Source organism: Archocentrus centrarchus, unplaced genomic scaffold (genome assembly GCF_007364275.1).
Source record: "Archocentrus centrarchus isolate MPI-CPG fArcCen1 unplaced genomic scaffold, fArcCen1 scaffold_36_ctg1, whole genome shotgun sequence".
In the NCBI taxonomy this organism is placed as follows: domain Eukaryota; kingdom Metazoa; phylum Chordata; class Actinopteri; order Cichliformes; family Cichlidae; genus Archocentrus; species Archocentrus centrarchus.
Genome location: NW_022060263.1, coordinates 2,366,708 through 2,386,559, shown reverse-complemented (window position 1 = coordinate 2,386,559; position 19,852 = coordinate 2,366,708). Strand labels below are relative to the sequence as shown.

General features: G+C 42.8%; 1 protein-coding gene across 1 annotated transcript in view; it reads left to right on the top strand.

Annotated features, from left to right (window-relative positions):
- The window catches only part of marco (macrophage receptor with collagenous structure), a 40,252-nt gene extending 24,486 nt beyond the window's left edge, over positions 1 to 15,766 (top strand). Inside the window, exons 10-13 of the mRNA XM_030724447.1 lie at positions 2,925 to 2,951; positions 5,405 to 5,458; positions 6,265 to 6,429; positions 15,086 to 15,766. Of these exons, the coding sequence (XP_030580307.1) occupies positions 2,925 to 2,951; positions 5,405 to 5,458; positions 6,265 to 6,429; positions 15,086 to 15,216 (377 nt within the window). The 3' untranslated portion in view covers positions 15,217 to 15,766. The remainder of the gene's footprint in view (positions 1 to 2,924; positions 2,952 to 5,404; positions 5,459 to 6,264; positions 6,430 to 15,085) is intronic.
- The last annotated feature ends 4,086 nt before the right edge of the window (positions 15,767 to 19,852 follow it).

Sequence of the window (19,852 nt, the reverse complement as noted above, 5' to 3'; positions counted from 1 at the left end):
GTTGGACAGAAATTGTGCCAGGAGTTCTGTTACTAAATGAAAAACTGAATAATCTTTTCCTAGAGAAATTCTTGTTTCTTTTTGTAATTTTCAAGTAGCAAGGATATATCTGTAACACTGCATAAAACTCACAAATATAACTGAATAGCAGAAATAAAGGCAGAAATAAAAGGACTGATAGTTATTAAAGGCTAACTGAGCAACCAAACCATTTTTATTAAAATCCACAATGACCCACACATTCAGAGAGCAGTGGATACATCGAGGGTAATTTGGGCTTCAATACCCTTCTGTTTGCAAGAAGATCTGCTTTACTTTCTAAGCCACAGCAGCCTCTATTTGGAAAGGGAAATGCGCTGGCATTTACTCTATATGTGACTATGAATAGTCTTACTGACTATTCAGAGCACTTTAGACTAGAAGATGAATTTAACACCTTTAACCATATACTCATAGAGCTTGATTCTATACATTTCTGGCAATTTATCTATCTCACATCCACAGAAAGGTATATTGTAGGGTTTATGAATTACTGTCAATATGACAGTGTCTCAGAAGGGAAGCCCCAACATCAACATATTTATCAACCTTGGAAATACACTGCTCAGACAAATCAAAGGAACACTTTTTAATCAGAGTATAGCATCAAATAAATTAAACCTCTTAGATATTGATCTGTCAGTTAAGTAGCAGAAGGGATTGTTACTCAGTTTTACTGTAGCTGCTTTGGTGTTAATGAAAATTACAACAGGTGGACTAGAGGAGCAACAACAAAACAGCCCCCCAAACAGGAATGGTTTTACAACTGGAGGGCACTGGCATTTTTTCCATCCTCCCTTTTCTGACTCGTTTTCACTAATTCTGCATTTGGACAAGGTCAGTGTCACTACTGGTAGCATGAGGCCATATCTGGACCCTACAGAGGTTGCACAGGTAGTGCAGCTCCAACATCAATATGTGCCATTGCCAGAAGGTTTGCTGTGTCTGCCAGCACAGTCTCAGAGCATGGAGGAGATTCCAGGAGACAGACAATTACTCTAGCAGAGCTGGACAGGGCCGTAGAAGAGCCTTAACCCATCAGCAGGACCAGTATCTGCTCCTTTGTGCAAGGAAAAGCAGGATGAGCTCTGCCACAGCTACAAAATGACCTCCAGCAGCCACTGGTGTGAATATATCTGATCAAACAATCAGAAACAGACTTCATGAGGGTGGCCTGAGGTCCCCACATCCTCTAGTGAGCCATATGTCCACTACCCAGTACTGTGGAGCCTGACTGACATTATCCATAGAATGCCAGGTAAACCAATTGGCAGGTCCACCATTGGTACCCTGTGCTTTTCACAGATAAGAGCAGATTTACCCTGAGCACATGTGACATTATGCTGCCTGTAACATCATACAGCATGACCAATTTGGTGGTGGACCATCAACAGTCTGGGGAGGCATATCCATGGCAATGCCACTCTGACTACCATTAGTTACTTACGATAAAATATCAGATGAAATCATTGGACCCACTGTTAGACCCTATGCTGTGTGGTGGGTCCTGCATTCTCCCTGGTGTACAAAAATGACCTCATGTGGCAAGAGTGTGCAAGGAGTTCCTAGAAGATGAAGGAACTGATACTAATGACTGCTTTCATTTCCATCAAACAACGGGGCATCCTTTCATTCCTAACACATTAACCAGCCCATATCAGTATCCATCATGGGTTCCCCTTCAGATCTGATGTCTTTTCAAAGTGTTCCTTTCATTTTTTCAGCAGTGTAAGAAATAAATTAATAATTGAGGCACCACCTTTGAATAAAGAAATCAATAAAACTATTAATTTCATTTCAGTTCAGTTCAATTTTATTTATATAGCTATAATTCACAAGAGCTATCACCTCGAGGTGCTCTATTGCAGCATAACTAAGAGATGTTTTATGGTCACCTGATCCCGCATGACTTGAAATGATTAACCTTTAATTTGTGGACTCCAATTAATAATTAAAATTATCAACATCAATTGTAAATGTAGACAAGCTGTTAGTTTTACCAGCCTCATAAAATACATTAGATTATTGATTTGAAACTGATAATTAAATGAATAATCAAAGTTAGATCACAATAAATCTGTGAGCTTGAAGGATTTGAGAGTTCTTTATAGCACAGGTTGGCAGCATTCAGTCCTATACAACATTAATTATACAAGCATATGTACTGATGAAAATTTATTTACAAAAGGAATAAGTAAAAACACTATTCAATTCAATTTTATTTATATAGCACCAAATCACAACAAACAGTCGTCTCAAGGCACTTTGTATTGTGGGTAAAGACCCTACAATAATACAGAGAAAACCCAACAGTCAAAAACGACCCCCTATGAGCAGCACTTGGTGACAGTGGGAAGGAAAAACTCCCTTTAACAGGAAGAAACCTCCATCAGAACCAGGCTCAGGGAGGGGCATTTACTTTAATGGATTACGCTACTAAACTGTATTTAACTAAAGAAGAGTACATGAGAGACAGAGGGAGTGTTGTGCTACAGGAGTGTGTGTCTTTTTTGTTGTTACATTTAGCTCAATCTGTGGCTGCTGAGAGCAAAGAACAAACATTTTGGGGGGCTTTACTTGCCATACACAGTGATGCTGATGATGTATCATTATGGTGCTTGGTTAAAAAAACAATAATAATAATAAAAAAGCTCTTATTTAGCGTGCAAGACCCAACATGTGCACTAACATAAAGCATGTTAAACCATTACATTGACCAATGCTAGCCAAAAGAAGCAAATCATTACATTTACACAGAGTAGTGTGAAGTGTCCATATTCTTGGCCATGTATGTGTTTGTACTTATTTATTGGGTATATCAGGTTCAGCAGTGACATTAAATGAATGTTTTTTCAAGAGATTTAACTTTGTTATTTTTACAACAGGTCCTAGTGGATACAATGGAACACAAGGTAAGCACAATTAGCCTTGGGGGGGCGGGTACAATGACGTTTTATTTGCAAATGCCTTCAGTTGCCACTTGTTTGTGGGTCTTTCTGCATTCTGGTTTGTGTTTGATAACTGAAAAGCATATTCTATAGGCCTGAGATCAGTTGACTGACTTGGCTATTTAAGAACATCCCATTTCTTTTCCTTAAACTCTTCGGCTGCTTCGTCAGTATGCTTTGGGTCATTATCCATTTGCACTGTGAAGTGCTGTCTGGTCAGTTTTGCAGCATTTGACTGGATCTGAGCAGAGAGTATGGCACAGTTCAGAATCCATCCCAATATTTCTGTCAGTAGTCAAATCATCAATAAACACTAATGGCCCAAATAAACTGGCAGCCTTGGTGGAGGCAATCTTATGCCCATGCCATACAGTACCACTGCCTCCACCATATTTGATAGATGATGTGGTATGCTTCGAATCAGCTGTTTCTCTTCTTCCCCATATTTTTTCCCATCATTCTGGTACAGTTTAATCTCATCTGTCCAAAAATTAAAAAAATTCCCCACTTGCCCTGAGGGCAGCCCTTGTCCTTCAAGCGCAGGTCCTCTACCAGAGATCTGGGAGCTCGAGGGTCCTGCACAGTATCTTAGCTGTTCCCAGGACTGCGCTCTTCTGGACAGAGATCTCAGATGTTGTTTCTGGAATCTGCAGGAGCCACTCTCCCAGTCTGGGGGTCACTGCCCCGAGTGTTGTGATTACCACAGGGACCACAGTGTCTTCACCTCCCACATTCTCTCTAGCTCTTTTCTGAGCTTCTTGTGTTCCTTCTTGATGTTACTGTCACTTGGTATTGCTACGTCTAGCACTATGGCCTTCCTCCTCTGCTGTCCACCATTACTATGTCTGGTTGCTTAGCCATCACCAGTCTGTCTGTCTGTATCTGGAATTTCCACAGGATATTAGCTTGGTCAGTCTCAACCACCTTTGGGGGCGTGTCCCATTTTGCCCTCGGGACTTCCAGATCGTACTCGGCACAGATGTTCCTGTATACTATGGCGGCCACTTGGTTATGGGGTTCCATGTATGCCCTGCCTGCTAGCATCTTGCACCCTGCTGTTATGTGCTGGATTGTCTCAGGGGCATCTCTGCACAGCCTGCACCTGGGGTCTTGCCTGCTGTGGTAGACCCCAGCCTCTATTGATCTTGTACTCAGAGCTTGTTCCTGTGCTGCCATGATTAGTGCCTCTGTGCTGTCTGTCAGTCCAGCTTTGTCCAACCATTGGCAGGATTTTTCTATGTATGTCTATGACTACGACTATCTATCGTAGTCAGTATCCGTAGCCAGTTTTGTTAATCATCTGGCTGAGGAGGTTCAGGCCTATGCAGTAGCCCAGTGGGGACAGAGCATCTTCTTGGTAAATCCTGCACTTGATGGTGACTTGTGCAATTGGCCCAATTTTACATTTCGCATCTGCCTTTCTTTCAAGTTGACCCCAAAATGTGTTATTTTTTTAAAGAAAGCATTGGCAAGTGAAAGAGAATGAGCTGTCTAGTTAGTTAGAAATGTACTGGTATAATATCATATAATAAGCTCAATTCATTAATGTCCAGTTACTTACAAATCAATACTAATTATCCATTAACTACCCCTACCTAATGTTTCTGTACTCAAAATAAACATCTGTTATGCTACCATTATCTGTTTTTTACAGCACAACAATCTTCTCAATGTGCATTTAAAAATAACAAGGAAAATAAAATGAATACATACAAAACAGAACACTATTCCTATTAAAAGGAAATATTAACCAGAGAATGAGCTGCCCTAGCAGAGGTTTGCACTCTTGGAGTGCTTCTTATTTGATATAAAATCTACTGCGGTGGTTTACGGAGGCAAAACTGCAAAATTTATGGTCTTTATTTAACAAATTATGGACCTATGGCAGGGGTATTCAACTGGCGGCCCAAGGGCCAAAACCAGCCCATCCGTCATTTTGGACCGGCCCACTGCCCATTTACCTCTATTAATAAATAAAATTTTTTAAAGAAGCTGTGACTAAACTGTAAGCACGGCATGTAATTCACACTCCTTACAGGTGGTGGTGGTAACGCACCATATTGTTGATTACAAACCGCCATTAAACTCAAGAAGAAGAAGAAGAACAGCACTTTACAACATTTTTTGACATGCAGCACTGCCGTTTAGACTGTTGGTGGGAGGCCAGACAGCAGTTTCTGATGAAAACGCATTCGAAACAGAAGAGAAATTAGGTGGACAGCGAAAATAGAAAATTTAATGAGAACCGGACCGATAAGTATGCACATATAAAAAATGCTGATGGCAATCCCTTGTGCCTAGTTTGTGTGTGGCCCTCTGGCAAAGAGCCTCATGACAATTTGGCCCATAGAAAAATGTAGTTGAATACCCCTGACCTATGGTAACTGTATCCATCAATTTTATTTGTTCTGCCACAGGTCCTCCTGGACCACCAGGTGCCAAAGGAGAGAAGGGAGCTCTGGGAAGAGAGTGTAAGTATGCACAATACTGACCTAAGTACAGTACTAGCTTAAGAAACCACCAATGATTAAAGCTTTTTAAATCTATCTGTACTAAAGATATTCTAATGCCTAAAGAGACATCAGCCACCTCTTCTTCTTCTTCTTCTTTTTTTTTTACTAAGAGAGAATAAAAGCCTAAAAGTATTGTTTTGGACTTTTACTAATGAGAAATGTATATTCAGTTAGTACTGCTGCTATATCACAGTACAAATATTTTGCTGGCAGAACACAAGATGCTTTTATTGTGAAGTAGTCAAAGGAATTGCAAGATGTTTGTCAGTTAGCATTTACTGCTATCATTTAAAAAAATCTGTGAACAAAATAAAACATTTTTTTCAGTATTTTTGACAGAAAATCAATTTGAAATTTTGCGGAACAATAAGCCACCAGAGTGAAGTGCTAGATGACAAGCTGTAGGCAACAGCTTGTATGCGTCCAGCCAAGTAGCCAGTTCTTTTTAATGTTCCTAGCTGCAGACTCATGCTATTCACTTTTATTAAAATAACACTAGTTTGTTGTCCAAGAATTCTATGACCTGTAGTATCAAACTCTGTTGTTAGTCCAAAACTATGCACTCCATAAGACCTCTGGTAGGCACGCACCAGTCCTGACCAAGAATACTCCACAACAGCTGTCCACTCATCACTATACAGCTGTTTAGTCATCTCTTATATCTCAGTCATTGAAATGCATTAATCAGCATTGCTAGCTTTATCCATGAGTCAACAGAATCATTGTTAACAACAATGATTCCACCAAACTTTGTGCCACCACAGTGACCGTGCGCCTTGTGCCAGGGAAAAACAGAGGACGAGTGGAAGTTAAGCACAACAACATCTGGGGCACTGTGTGTGATGACAGATTTGATACTTTGGATGGCTTGGTGATCTGTAAGATGCTGGGATTCCAGGCTGTTCAATCCACCTATACTGCCAGCCCAGGTACGAAGTCCAATCCATCATTTAATGTTCTTGTGTGTGTGTGTGTGTGTGTGTGTGTGTGTGTGTGTGTGTGTGTGTGTGTGTGTGTGTGTGTGTGTGACTTCTATTATAAAGCTTCTATTATTTTTTTAGGAGTACTTATTGGTGCTCACATTTAGATCCTTCCACGTGAAAGTCTTCCCAGAGTCGACGGTTATCGCTTTGGCCATTATCTTACTGCTAGAAACTGGATGATTTTTTTTTTTTTAAATGAAACAGACACCATTTCCCAACCAACAACTTATTTACTTATTTGAAATATTTCAGTCAAATTAAAAGCTGTGAACCTAACTTACCTGCTGGCAGCTTTAATCCCCTCATGCTGAGAACAATGAGGAACAGATGGCACTAATGACAGAGGAAGTAAAACTTAATGCAAAACACTAGAAAGGTAACTACAAAAATAGAACAGTAAATGAGAAATTATAACCAAATAGGGAAATGCAGACACACATTAAATAGGACATAAATGAACTTAACATAATGGAATTGAGAAAGAGGATGGGACAGAAGAACCTGGGGGGAAAAGAACTAAACTCACATGTAAACTGCAGCTAAGACCTGAACAATACAAAAAGCAATTATATGAAGATAAAAAAGGAAACACAAAGTATCAAACAAAAAAGTATTACATGCAATCAATTCAATTCAGTTTTATTTATATGGTGCCAAATCACAACACAATTGCCTCAAGGTGCTTTGTATTGTAAAGACCCTGCATTAATAGAGAGAAACTCCTAACAATCAGACAACCCCCTATGAGCAGCACTTGGTGACAGTGGGAAGAAAAAACTCCCTTTAACAGGAAGAAACCTCCATCAGAACCAGGCTCAGGGAGGGGGGGTCATCTGCTGATGGGAGAAAGACAGGACAAAAGACACACTGTGGAAGAGATTAATAATAATTAATGATTAAATACAGAGTGGAGTATTAACAATGTACACTGCTCAAAAAAATAAAGGGAACACTTAAACAACACAATATAACTCCAAGTAAATCAAACTTCTGTGAAATCAAACTGTCCACTTAGGAAGCAACACTGACTGACAATCAGTTTCACATGCTGTTGTGCAAATGGAATAGACAACAGGTGGAAATTATTGGCAATTAGCAAGACACACTGAATAAAGGAGTGGTTCTGCAGGTGGGGACCACAGACCACTTCTCAGTACCTATGCTTTCTAGCTGATGTTTTGGTCACTTTTGAATGTTGGTGGTGCTTTCACACTCGTGGTAGCATGAGACAGACTCTAAAACCCACACAAGTGGCTCAGGTAGTGCAGCTCATCCAGGATGGCACATCAATGCGAGCTGTGGCAAGAAGGTTTGCTGTGTCTGTCAGCGTAGTGTCCAGAGGCTGGAGGCGCTACCAGGAGACAGGCCAGTACACCAGGAGACGTGGAGGAGGCCGTAGGAGGGCAACAACTCAGCAGCAGGACCGCTACCTCTGCCTTTGTGCAAGGAGGAACAGGAGGAGCACTGCCAGAGCCCTGCAAAATGACCTCCAGCAGGCCACAAATGTGCATGTGTCTGCACAAACGGTTAGAAACCGACTCCATGAGGATGGTATGAGGGCCCAACGTCCACAGATGGGGGTCGTGCTCACAGCCCAACACCGTTGGCATTTGCCAGAGAACACCAGGTTTGGCAAATTTGCCACTGGCGCCCTGTGCTCCTCACAGATGAAAGCAGGTTCACACTGAGCACATGTGACATACGTGACAGAGTCTGTAGATGCTGTGGAGAGCGATCTGCTGCCTGCAACATCCTTCAGCATGACCGGTTTGGCAGTGGGTCAGTAATGGTGTGGGGTGGCATTCCTTTGGAGGGCCGCACAGCCCTCCATGTGCTCGCCAGAGGTAGCATGACTGCCATTAGGTACCGAGATGAGATCCTCAGACCCCTTGTGAGACCATATGCTGGTGCGGTTGGCCCTGGGTTCCTCCTAATGTAGGACAATGCTAGACCTCATGTGGCTGGAGTGTGTCAGCAGCTCCTGCAAGATGAAGGCATTGAAGCTATGGACTGACCCGCCCGTTCCCCAGACCTGAATCCGATTGAGCACATCTGGGACATCATGTCTCGCTCCATCCACCAAGGTCACGTTGCACCACAGAATGTCCAGGAGTTGGCGGATGCTTTAGTCCAGGTCTGGGAGGAGATCCCTCAGGAGACCATCCACCGCCTCATCAGAAGCATGCCCAGGTGTTGTAGGGAGGTCATACAGGCACGTGGAGGCCACACACAATACTGAGCCTCATTTTGACTTGTTTTAAGGACATTACATCAAAGTTTTTTGTTTTTTTTATTTTGTGTGTGACTCCAAATCCAGGCCTCCATTGGTTAATAAATTTGATTTCCATTGATGATTTTTGTGTGATTTTGTTGTCAGCACATTTAACTTTGTACAGAACGAAGTATTCAATGAGAATATTTCATTCATTCAGATCTAGGATGTGTTATTTGAGTGTTCCCTTTATTTTTTGAGCAGTGTAAATAAGGTGAATGTAAAGAAACAGTGCTTTATGGGAACCCCCAGCAGCCTAGGTCTATAGCAGCATAACTAAGGGATGGTTCAGGGTCACCTGATCCAGCCCTAACTATAAGCTTGTTAAAAAAGGAAAGTTTTAAGTTCTTAAAAGTAGAGAGGGTGTCTGTCTCCTGAATCCAAGCTGGGAGCTGGTTCCACAGAAGAGGGGCCTGAAAGCTGAAGGCTCTGCCTCCCATTCTACTTTTAAGTATCCTAGGAACCACAAGTAAGCCAGCAGTCTGAGAGCGAAGTGCTCTGTTGGGGTGATATGGTACTATGAGGTCTTTGAGATAAGATGGGGCCTGATTATTCAAGACCTTGTATGATGATACTTTATTGATCCCACAATGGGGAAATTACAGTTAACAGAACACCCATCCAAGAAGACAAACATAACAAACATAGGGAGATAGGTGAACTGTGGCCATGCTGCCCCCCTTCTGGAGGCGCTGCCATTAAAAAGACAGAAACAATAGTGAAAACATATAGGGATGAGTGAGGAAAAAAATCATCTCATACTTTGTATACATTCACACATACACAGTATCAGGTTACAAAAAACCTCTGTGATAGAGCAGAAACATATAGCATGGGAGCACTAGGGTGGGGAGGGATGGACAGGGGAGCCAGCGGAGGCAAGGGGGGGGTCGGGCTACTGTGGGGCTGACTCAAACTCCCTCCTCAGCTAACAGTTCTGATAAGATGTAGAGTTCATCAGCAGCTAGGTCAGGGAGATCAGTCACAAGAAGACAGGACGGCGGGGGCGTAGAGCATCTGTTTACAAACATCCCGGAGACAATTTGATAAGCAGCAGTCCAAGAACATCAGGGAGCCCAATTCCTGATTCTATAACTTGTTTTGGTTCAGACTGTACTGATTAATTTGTTGACAGCCTTCAGTCTTACTGGCACCTGTCTGGGGCGAAAAATCCAATTCATCCGAATCTTCTTGGTTCGTTCCTTCGCCGTGCAGAAACAGATACATACATCTCCAAGATCTTACCCCTCAGAATCAGCTCCAGATACAGAGTCTGAGTTTGAGTCTGTACCCTTCCCGCATTCCCGTCATAAGCAGCCTTACCAAGGCCAGACAGCTGCCTAGACTTCCTGAATTGCAACGACAAACCAGGTATCTCCAGGTCCAATTCGGAGAAACCCCAGTGTCAATAAGCCGAATGTGTGTGTATTCCATTGACAATACAGCCAGGCACGTCATCTTTCACACCACACAGGAATCCATAACGTAGCCAGCTGGAATGTCAATTGATAAGAGGGAATAGGGTTCTCCTTCCCCCAATCTCCTCAATGTGTATGTGTATGTGAGGAGAAGGATTTTAAATTCTATTCTAGATTTAACAGGGAGCCAATGAAGAGAAGCCAATATGGGAGAAATCTGCTCTCTCTTTCTAGTCCCTGTCAGTACTCTAGCTGCAGCATTTTGGATCAGCTGAAGGCTTTTCAGGGAGCTTTTAGGACTACAATGGAGTATTAGGGCCACATTTAAAAAATAAATAAATAAATCGTGCATTTTGACAATAAAGTCAAAATTTTGATAAAAAAGTCGAAGTCGTCATTTCAAGTCAAATAACGGCCTCTACAAAATGCCTTGGGTAGATGAAGCAACTTGATCAGCTGTCTTAGGGGGTCTGCACACTGGGAGTGACGTCACTCCCTCTCCATTCATGGAACTTGTACGAAACGATTGTGGCCTCATCGCACAAGTTCCATAGGAAATGAATGGAGAGCGAGCGATGTCGCTCCCTGTGTGGCGAGCCCCTTTTTGTGACTTGTGATTCTGCAAATCCCCTCTGTACTGCACAATCATCGAAATCCTTGCATCTAACCATTGCCAGTTTGTGTGGTTTTCCTTCTGAGCCGATGCAGCTTTCTGCACATCTCATTACCATCCTCATAGTCATCACTACATTGTGTTTGTGTACTAAAAGAGAAATAAATTCCTTGTTACTAAAACCGATAGTATAGTTTCGCTAACTCATAATACATGACATTCTGGAGGTTATAGCAGACGTTGCGTGGCAGGTGTTTGACTTGAAACGACTTAAATCTGCACATTTCGACTTTTTCCTCAAAATATTATTTCGACTTTTTTCTCAAAATTTCGACTTTTTTCTCAAAATTTCAACTTTTCTCTAAAAATTTGGCTTTATTCTCAAAATGCACAATCAATTATTTTTTTCTCAATGTGGCCCTAATACTCCTTCGTGTAGGACAGCCTGATAATAATGAATTACAATACTCCACCCTAGAAGTAATAAATGCATGAATGAGCTTTTCAGCATCACTCTGAGAAAGGATGTTTCTAATTTTAGAAATATTGCACAAATGCAAAAAAGCGGTCCTACATATTTGTTTAATATGTGCATTGAAGGACATATCCTGGTCAAAAATGACTCCAAGATTTCTCACAGTGTTACTGAAGGCCAAAGTAATGCCATCCAGAGTAAGTATCTGGTTAGACACCATGTTTCTAAGATTTGTGGGGCCGAGTACAAGAACTTCAGTTTGATCTGAATTTAGAAGCAGGAAATTAGAGGTCATCCAGGTGTTTACAGATACAGACACTCAAAATAAGTTAGATAAGTTAGGAAATGCCTATTTAGTTTATTTAGTTTAGTTTATTTGGCTCAGGTTGGTCAGAAAACTGTTTCCAAGTTGTATTCATGAAAACTCCGACGCTCAGAAAATTCCTTTTAACTTGGGACAATAGTGAGAGCATGGACTCTACTCAGGAGAAACTGTCAGTTTCAAAAGCAAAAAAATAAACAGCATTGCAGCACAGTGGTGTGGTGGTTAGCACTGCTGCCTCACAGCTAGAATGACACCTAGAAGGTCTGGGTTTGATTCCACCTTGGCCTGGGCCTCTCGCTTTGTGGAGTTTGCATGCTCACCGTGGGTTTCCTCCCACAGTCTAAAGACATGCTGGGCTGAGGGGAGAGAAACAGGACAAAAGACATGCTGTGGAAGAGAGCCAGAGATTGAACTGCATTGCATTAAATTGCCTTCTAATAATACTACCTAAGGGAAACAGAATTGGTCTTAGTGTGGAACTCCATAATTAAACTTGAATGATCATTCAAACTACTGCAGCATGGTGACTTTAATGCATACAGAGTGCTCAAATCTCTGTAATAAAATATTATGGTACACAGTATTGAATATGAGGTGTAGCTGTCATTTAAACAATTTGCAGACCCAAGGAACAGACAGCAATTACAGCAAGAACTGGGGAAAGATGAGATTAGGCTTGGCCTCAAACAGAGAGCTTGAGCAGCATCTGTGGATTAGGAGAGAGTCATTTAAACAGAGCTAGGTTGAGACGAGGGTGATGTTTTGGGTGAGGTTACTTGGAGGTGCGAGGGAGCAGAGCTTGAGGGCAGACTCAGGTAGGCAAGCGAGGGTTCGAGGTGTGCTTCTGGGTGTCGTGTAGACTGGGCATGTAGGTGAATGGCAGCAGGGAATAGATAAACTCTTCAAGCATCAGCCGGGCTGGCAGACAAAAACTTGGACCCAGCAGGAGAAACAGTGGCTGATCCTCTGGGAGGCAGATTGAGCTCCTCTGACAGGGTTCTGGGGAAGAGACAAGAGGGCTGAGTCAGAAACACTTTGACATGGAGACGAGAAGAGAACAGAATGAGCACAAATTTCACCACAGTGGACAAACGAACTGGCAGAGGATAACTGCAACAACTGGTCTTTAAATACCCAGCCACAAATGAACAGTTTCCACACAACTGCAACCCTGACTGCCCAGGATGAACGGCTCCACCTCACCAATCCAGGCCAGGTTGCAACCTGAAACACAACACACAAAATAAAACCCCACATAGGCCCAAAACCCTGACACTAACAGGACGAGCACAGAGATGAGTCCACTGTCAGAGGCTGTAAGATGATCATTTGTAACCTTCACTAATGCTGTTTCTGTACTGTGATGAATTCTGAAACCTGACTGAAACTCTTCAAATAAACCGTTCCTCTGCAGATGATCAGTTAGCTGTTTTACAACTACTGGAGATTGGCCTATAATTAGCTAAGACAGCTGGGTCAGTGATTACTTTTTAAGTAATGGTTTAATTAATGCCAACTTAAAGGCCTGCAGTATGTAGCCAATTAATAAAGATGAATTCATGATGTTTAAGATCGAAGCATTGATTAATGGTAGGACTTCTTTGAGCATTCTAGTAGGAATGGGATCTAATAGACATGTTGATGGCTTAGAGGAAGTAACTATTGAAGTTAATTCTGAAAGATCAATTGTAGATAAAAAGTATAAATAAATATCAGCAGTACTGAAAGTAGATGCACATAATGATACATCTGTGAGATGGCAATGAATAGATTTTCCTCAGGCCCGGATTAAGGTGGGTCTGGGCCCCGGGGCAAGGAGATTGCAAGGGCCCCCCCCCGCTCCGAGCCCATACCACCCCCCCGACACACACTCCCCTACAAAAGTCTCTTTCTGCTCTTCCTTCGTGCAAAATCATCTACCAACTCATCAAAGTTCAGCTGTTGCACAAACTGTGATTCAATTGCAAGAAGTGAGAGGGAGTTCAGACGATTTTGGGTCATTTTCATCCTGAGCTCATTTTTTATTCGAGCCATTCTGGAGAATGACCGTTCCCCTTCACAGTTCGTAATTGGCAGAGGCAAGAACAGTCGAAGTTGCCATATCCTGTAGCCCAGGGGCCCTTTGATTGCTGTCCCCCTAGGCGCTCTAGTCGCCGTACCGCATAGCCCAGGGGCCCTTTGATTGCCGTTTCCTGTGGCACAGGGGCCCTATGGTTGCCATATCCCGTGGCGCAGGGGCCCTTTGATAGCCGTCCCCCGTGGCCCAGGGGCCCTCTGATTGCCGTCCCCCGTGGCCCAGGGGCCCTCTGGTTGCCATATCCCGTGGAGCAGGGGCCCTTTGCCATCCCCCGTGGCCCAGGGGCCCTCTGATTGCCGTCCTCTGTGGCCTAGGGGCCCTCTGGTTGCTGTTCGACTTGGCCCAGGGGCCCTCTGGTTCCTATGTCCTGTGGCCGAGGGCCCTCTGACTGCTGTCACTCCCCCCAGCCCATTTCAGTTAACCCTTATAGACTAAAGAAGTACAACTAAAGAAGATCCTAGAATAGAGGGCTCTATCGCAATCAGCATCGACATCGGTATCTGGATTGTTGTTGGGCCCCCCGCCTGGGCCCCCTGGATCCATGGGCCCCGGGGCGCCAGCCCCACTCGCCCGGTCGGTAATACGGCCCTGATTTTCCTCTAATGGTATTCAACAAATAAAACTTGAAATAGCATAAATTCAAAACACATCATGGAAATGAAACAAGAATAGCAAACGCAAATACATGAACAACAAGAAAACATGGAGCTCATAACTGGCAGCGCTGTGGTGCTGTGCCTCCTCACAGCAGTAAGGTTCTGGGCTCATGTCCAGCTGCAGGCTGGAGCCTTTCTTTGTGGAGTTTGCATGTTCTACCTGTGCCTGCATGGATTCTATTTCAGTGCTCTGGCTTCCTTCAACAGTGAAAAGACATGCATGTTAGGTTAACTGCTGATTCTAAATTGGCCATAGGTCTGAGTGGTTGTGTGTCACTGTGTTTACCCTGTCAACCTGTCCAGGGTGTACCCCACCTTTTGTGATAGGATAGGCTCCATTGAATTATTTTTCATGATTATTTTCTTCTGAATTTCCTGTTTTCAGGATTAATCAATGCTGATTTTAAATGTGCTTTTTGGAGCAGGCTCCAGGAAGACCAAAAGATTCCTCCTCCCACACACTTGTAGTGGTATTACTCTTATTCTGAGCTGAAGAATATAGTCTACCTATTGAGACATATGAAACATCATCAGACAATGAGAACCTCTGAGTATCTAACCTCTGATTAACTGAAGGAGAACATGCTATGTTTATATTTAAATGTGGCACAGTTAATGCTTAACTTTTGCTAAGAAAGGTTTTACAAAGGCCCATTTTGTGTGCCATTAATGGTTTTGCTAAATTTTCTCTCTATCTCCTGAAATCCAGCCTTAACCAAAAAACAAACAACAAAAAAAAGCCCACCGGTCTGCTTTCCTCCTGCAGGGTCTGGAACGATCTTGTTGGATGAGCTGCGGTGCACAGGAGCAGAGGATGACATCTTTGACTGCCCACACAGTCAGATTGGTGTTAATGACTGCAACCACAATGAGGATGTTGGAGTGCAATGTATCTAGACTGAAGAGAGAACTGCCCGTGCTGGAGACAGAGCTGTGTGACTGAGACGACCAGAGTGAAAAAAGTAAATAAAATGTGTGTTCACTGCACATCAGAGACAAATACTATACTTTTTACTTCACTGTATTTACACTCTCACAGTTTTACTTACAACTTGCTTAAACAGTTGAGATTTAAAAACCTCCAATGAGCATATATGATGCAGTTCTTTACATAAAGCCTGCATATTAATGAGATCACTATATAACAGCATAGTCCTGACAGAGGAAGTCAGCCTGGGATATGCAGTTGCTTTCAATCTGCAACCCTACAGCTAACCCCCACTAAATCCTACAAGACTAAACTTATTTTATACTTCCTCACACCACTGTCATATACATACACTCATCACATTCATAAAAGCTGGCAGCAGTACTGAGACTAATGGTGTTCACAGATGGATCTTGTTATATATTCACAAAAAACACATTTTATTCATTTAATTTTTAATTTCATTACTTCGGCTTAAATGTCTGTGTATTGTAAACAGAAGCTTTTGCTAATAAATATTTTGTGGAATAACAATGTCAAGCCTTTTTTCCTCACTGTGTTCTGTTGTTAGTCTGCCTCTTCAACCTAAAACATTTCCAGTTTATTTGCCTTCAGCCTCACTCAGTTTCTCTGGCCTTCTCTGGCCTCTCCCATAATACCTCTTGTGTCCTCTCCACTGTTCCTTATCCTCCTAACTGTGAACCAAGATGGCGCCACTGTGTACGGGCTGCCGTCAGCTGTTCTGTGTATTGTTTGCTGTCGCTCTGTTTCTGGTAGTCATCTGCCCAGATGTCTCCGCTTTGTTCACCTACGATCGGCAGACACTTCTAAACCTCCAGTTTGTTTTGGTACCAGCATATACTGTAAAGAAAAACTCAACAATTTTTCCTCCACACCTATCGGATGTACCTGAGAATTTGCGCTGGCTGCCCAGTGCTCCGGTCCCCAACAAACGCCAGAGGAGACGCGGAAAGCGGGGAGGTATCGCGGTGCGGGTCAAAACTTACCTGAGACTCCTAGGTTTGTCTGTTCATTACCCCCTGGATGGTGGTCTTTGCCGCCTCAAGGCTGTTGGGCTGCCTGTGGATTTCGGGCGTCGCTGGATCAGGCCGATTGTCCCACCTGTCATCCTGGAGACTCGGCGTCCCTCGTCTTGGCGCAGGATGCGGGATCGTGGAGGCGGCGTAAACCATGCTAACCTTCGCCTGTTGAAGCGGGCCCCGGCCTCAGCTAACAAGGATCTGGTCATCCGAATGGCCCTACTAAATGCTAGATCGTTAGCCAACAAAACTTTCCTTCTCAATGACTTTTTCATCGCACAGCAGTTGGATTTTATGTTTGTGACTGAGACGTGGCTTCATGCTGGTGAGTCTACACCTTTTTCCGAACTTTTACCTCCCGGCTGTTCTTTCTTCAGCTCCCCGCGGATCTCTGGAAAAGGTGGAGGACTTGCTTCAATATTTAAATGCAGTTTTCGCTGTCGTCAGGTCTCGGCAGACCTGTACGCCAGCTTTGAACTGCAGCTGTTGGAGATAAACTCTTCCCCCTCGGTGCTCTGCGCGGTGATTTACCGACCACCGAAGTGCACGAAGGACTTCATCGGTGACTTTGCTGACTTGCTGACGGGTCTCATACTAAAATATGACCGTATTTTAATTGTTGGCGACTTTAATATTCATGTGTGTTGTGAGAGTGGTCCACTGGTTAAAGAATTTGCCTCGCTTATTGACTCTTTTAACTTAACACAACTCGTGTGTGGTCCCACTCATGAAAAAGGTCACACACTGGATCTGGTGTTGTCTTATGGACTTAGAGTCTGCATCACAGGGATACGTGACTGTGGTATATTGGACCATTTTCCTGTTTTATTTACAGCAGCGCTCCCCAGCTCTGGGATAAATAGAGTATCCTCTACACGTCGTGTGCGCTTGGTTAACTCTTCATGCACTGCTGATTTTGCAGCTGCTTTTAAAAACTCTGACTTAAGCAATTTGGATTTTTGCTTGAGCCTGAATACCGAGGACTTCACTAACTCTTTTATATCTGCTTGCACTGCTGTACTGGACTGTATTGCCCCTTTTACAACCAAACGCACCAAACCTTCCTCCCAGCTCTGGCTGGATGAGACAACCCGCGCTCTCAGACGTGAGTGCAGACGCGCTGAGAGAAGGTGGAAAAAGGATAAGCTCCATGTCTCCTTAGAGATCCTGCGTAACTGTTTATTGAAATACCAGAAAGCAGTAAAATATGCAAAGTCTGCTTATTTCTCTAACATTGTTTCAAGTAACAGTCACAGGCCTCATTTTCTTTTTAGTGTTTTTAATTCACTCGCTGATCCTCGCTGTAATGTAAACCAAGCGAAGGTCTGTCCTGCACTGTGCGAAAACTTTAAGAAATTTTTTGTGGAAAAAATTTCTGCCCTCAGGCCTTCATCACCTCAGGCTGAAACAGACTCATCTGCACCTCCTCCCAGCAGAGCTGTCTTTGAGCAGTTTGAGCCTGTCACACTCTCCACACTAAAGGAGGTGATTCAAAATATGAGACCTGTAAACTCTCCCACAGACTGTGTTCCGTCTCGCCTTTTTAAAGAGGCTTTTGATTCAGTGGGACCAACTATCCTCGCTCTGATTAACAGTGCGCTTGCATCTGGTTGTGTTCCAGCTGCCTTTAAACATGCAGTTGTACAGCCTCTAATCAAGAAGAAGAACCTTGACCCTGATGTTCTTTCAAATTACAGACCAATTTCTAAATTATCATTTTTATCCAAGGTTCTTGAAAAAGTTGTTTTTAAGCAACTTCAAGCATTTTTAAGTGAACATGGAATGTGGGAAAAGTTTCAGTCAGGTTTTAGAATGCGTCACAGCACAGAGACGGCTCTTTTAAGAGTTTTTAACGATCTGCTTTTAACTGTGGACTCTGGTAGTCCTGCAGTTTTAGTACTTCTAGATCTGTCAGCTGCCTTTGACACTGTGGACCACGAGATCCTTCTATCCCGCCTAGAACATGAAATTGGCATTAAAGGCACGGTTCTGACTTGGTTCAGATCTTATCTTACTGATAGAAGTTTCTCTGTCCATCTAGGAAACTGTTTTTCTACCACAGCAAAGCTTTCTTGTGGAGTGCCTCAGGGGTCCATTCTGGGCCCAATTCTTTTCTCATTGTATATGTTGCCTCTAGGGTCGATTTTTAGGAAACATATTTGTTTCCACTGTTTTGCTGACGACATCCAGGTGTATATGCCCATCAAACTGAACAGCAGAGATCCATGGGAACCCCTGCTGAACTGTCTAAGTGACATCAAGTCCTGGATGAGAAACAATTTCCTAAATCTTAATGAAAGCAAAACCGAGGTCATATGCTTTGGTAAATTTGACCCCTCAAGCTACTCCTCTGGCACTCCGAGTCATTTGGCTCCTCACTGTGGTGATGCTGTGAAAAATCTGGGTGTCATTTTAGATAGTAGTTTTAAAATGGAGAAGCAAGTAAGTGCTGTTACCAAAATCAGTTTTTACCAACTCAGAGTTATTGCCAAGGTAAAACCTTATCTCCCGCAGCAGGACCTGGAAAAAGTTATTCATGCTTTTATTACTTCCCGCCTGGACTACTGTAATTCTCTGTACTTTGGCATAGATCAATCATCTGTGCGCCGCCTGCAGGTAGTCCAGAATGCGGCAGCTCGTCTTTTAACCGGTTTAAAAAAGCATGAACACATTACCCCAGTCCTGTCATCCCTTCACTGGCTCCCTGTCCGTTTTAGAATCTATTTTAAGATTTTATTGCTTACTTTTAAAGCCTTAAACGGACTGGCACCTTTGTATCTGTCTGAGCTGCTTCACTGTCACACCCCTGTAAGAGCTCTGAGGTCATCGAACCAGCTGCTCTTACAGAGGCCTAAAACTAGACTAAAACAGAGGTGATCGAGCTTTTGCAGCAGCAGCACCAAAGCTATGGAACGATCTACCTCTCCATATCCGCACAGCTCAGACGATACACACATTTAAATCTCTATTAAAAACACATTTCTTTTCCTTGGCATTTGGCTGCAGTGCTACCTCCTTTTAGATGATTGTTTTATGGTATTTTTATGGTACTTGTTTTAAACGTTTTAATTTTTAATTTTCTTATGTTATTTATTGTTCTTAATGTTTTATTTATTTATTTTTATTTTATTATTTTATTTATTTATTTATATATTTTTATTTTTATTTAGTATAGTCCTTGGGGTTACAGATCTTGTACAGCACTTTGGTCAACGTCGTTGTTTTAAATGTGCTTTATAAATAAACTTGACTTGACTTGACTTGACTTCAGTGACATGCTTGCCATTACTTCCCATCATATGTCAACTCCAGATGATTTTGCAAGGGTCAGTGAAAATAAAGAGCTCACATTCAAGGACTCAGGTAATGCCATCCAGAGTGTGTTAGTGTCTGGTTAGACATGATGTACAAGAACTTCACTTTTATCTGAATTTAGAAGCAGGAATTAGAGGTCATCCAGGCCTTAATGTCTTTAAGACATTCCTGCAGTTTAACTAATTGATGTGTGTCATCTGGCTCCATGGATTGATAAAGCTGAGTATCATCTGCATAACAATGAAAATGC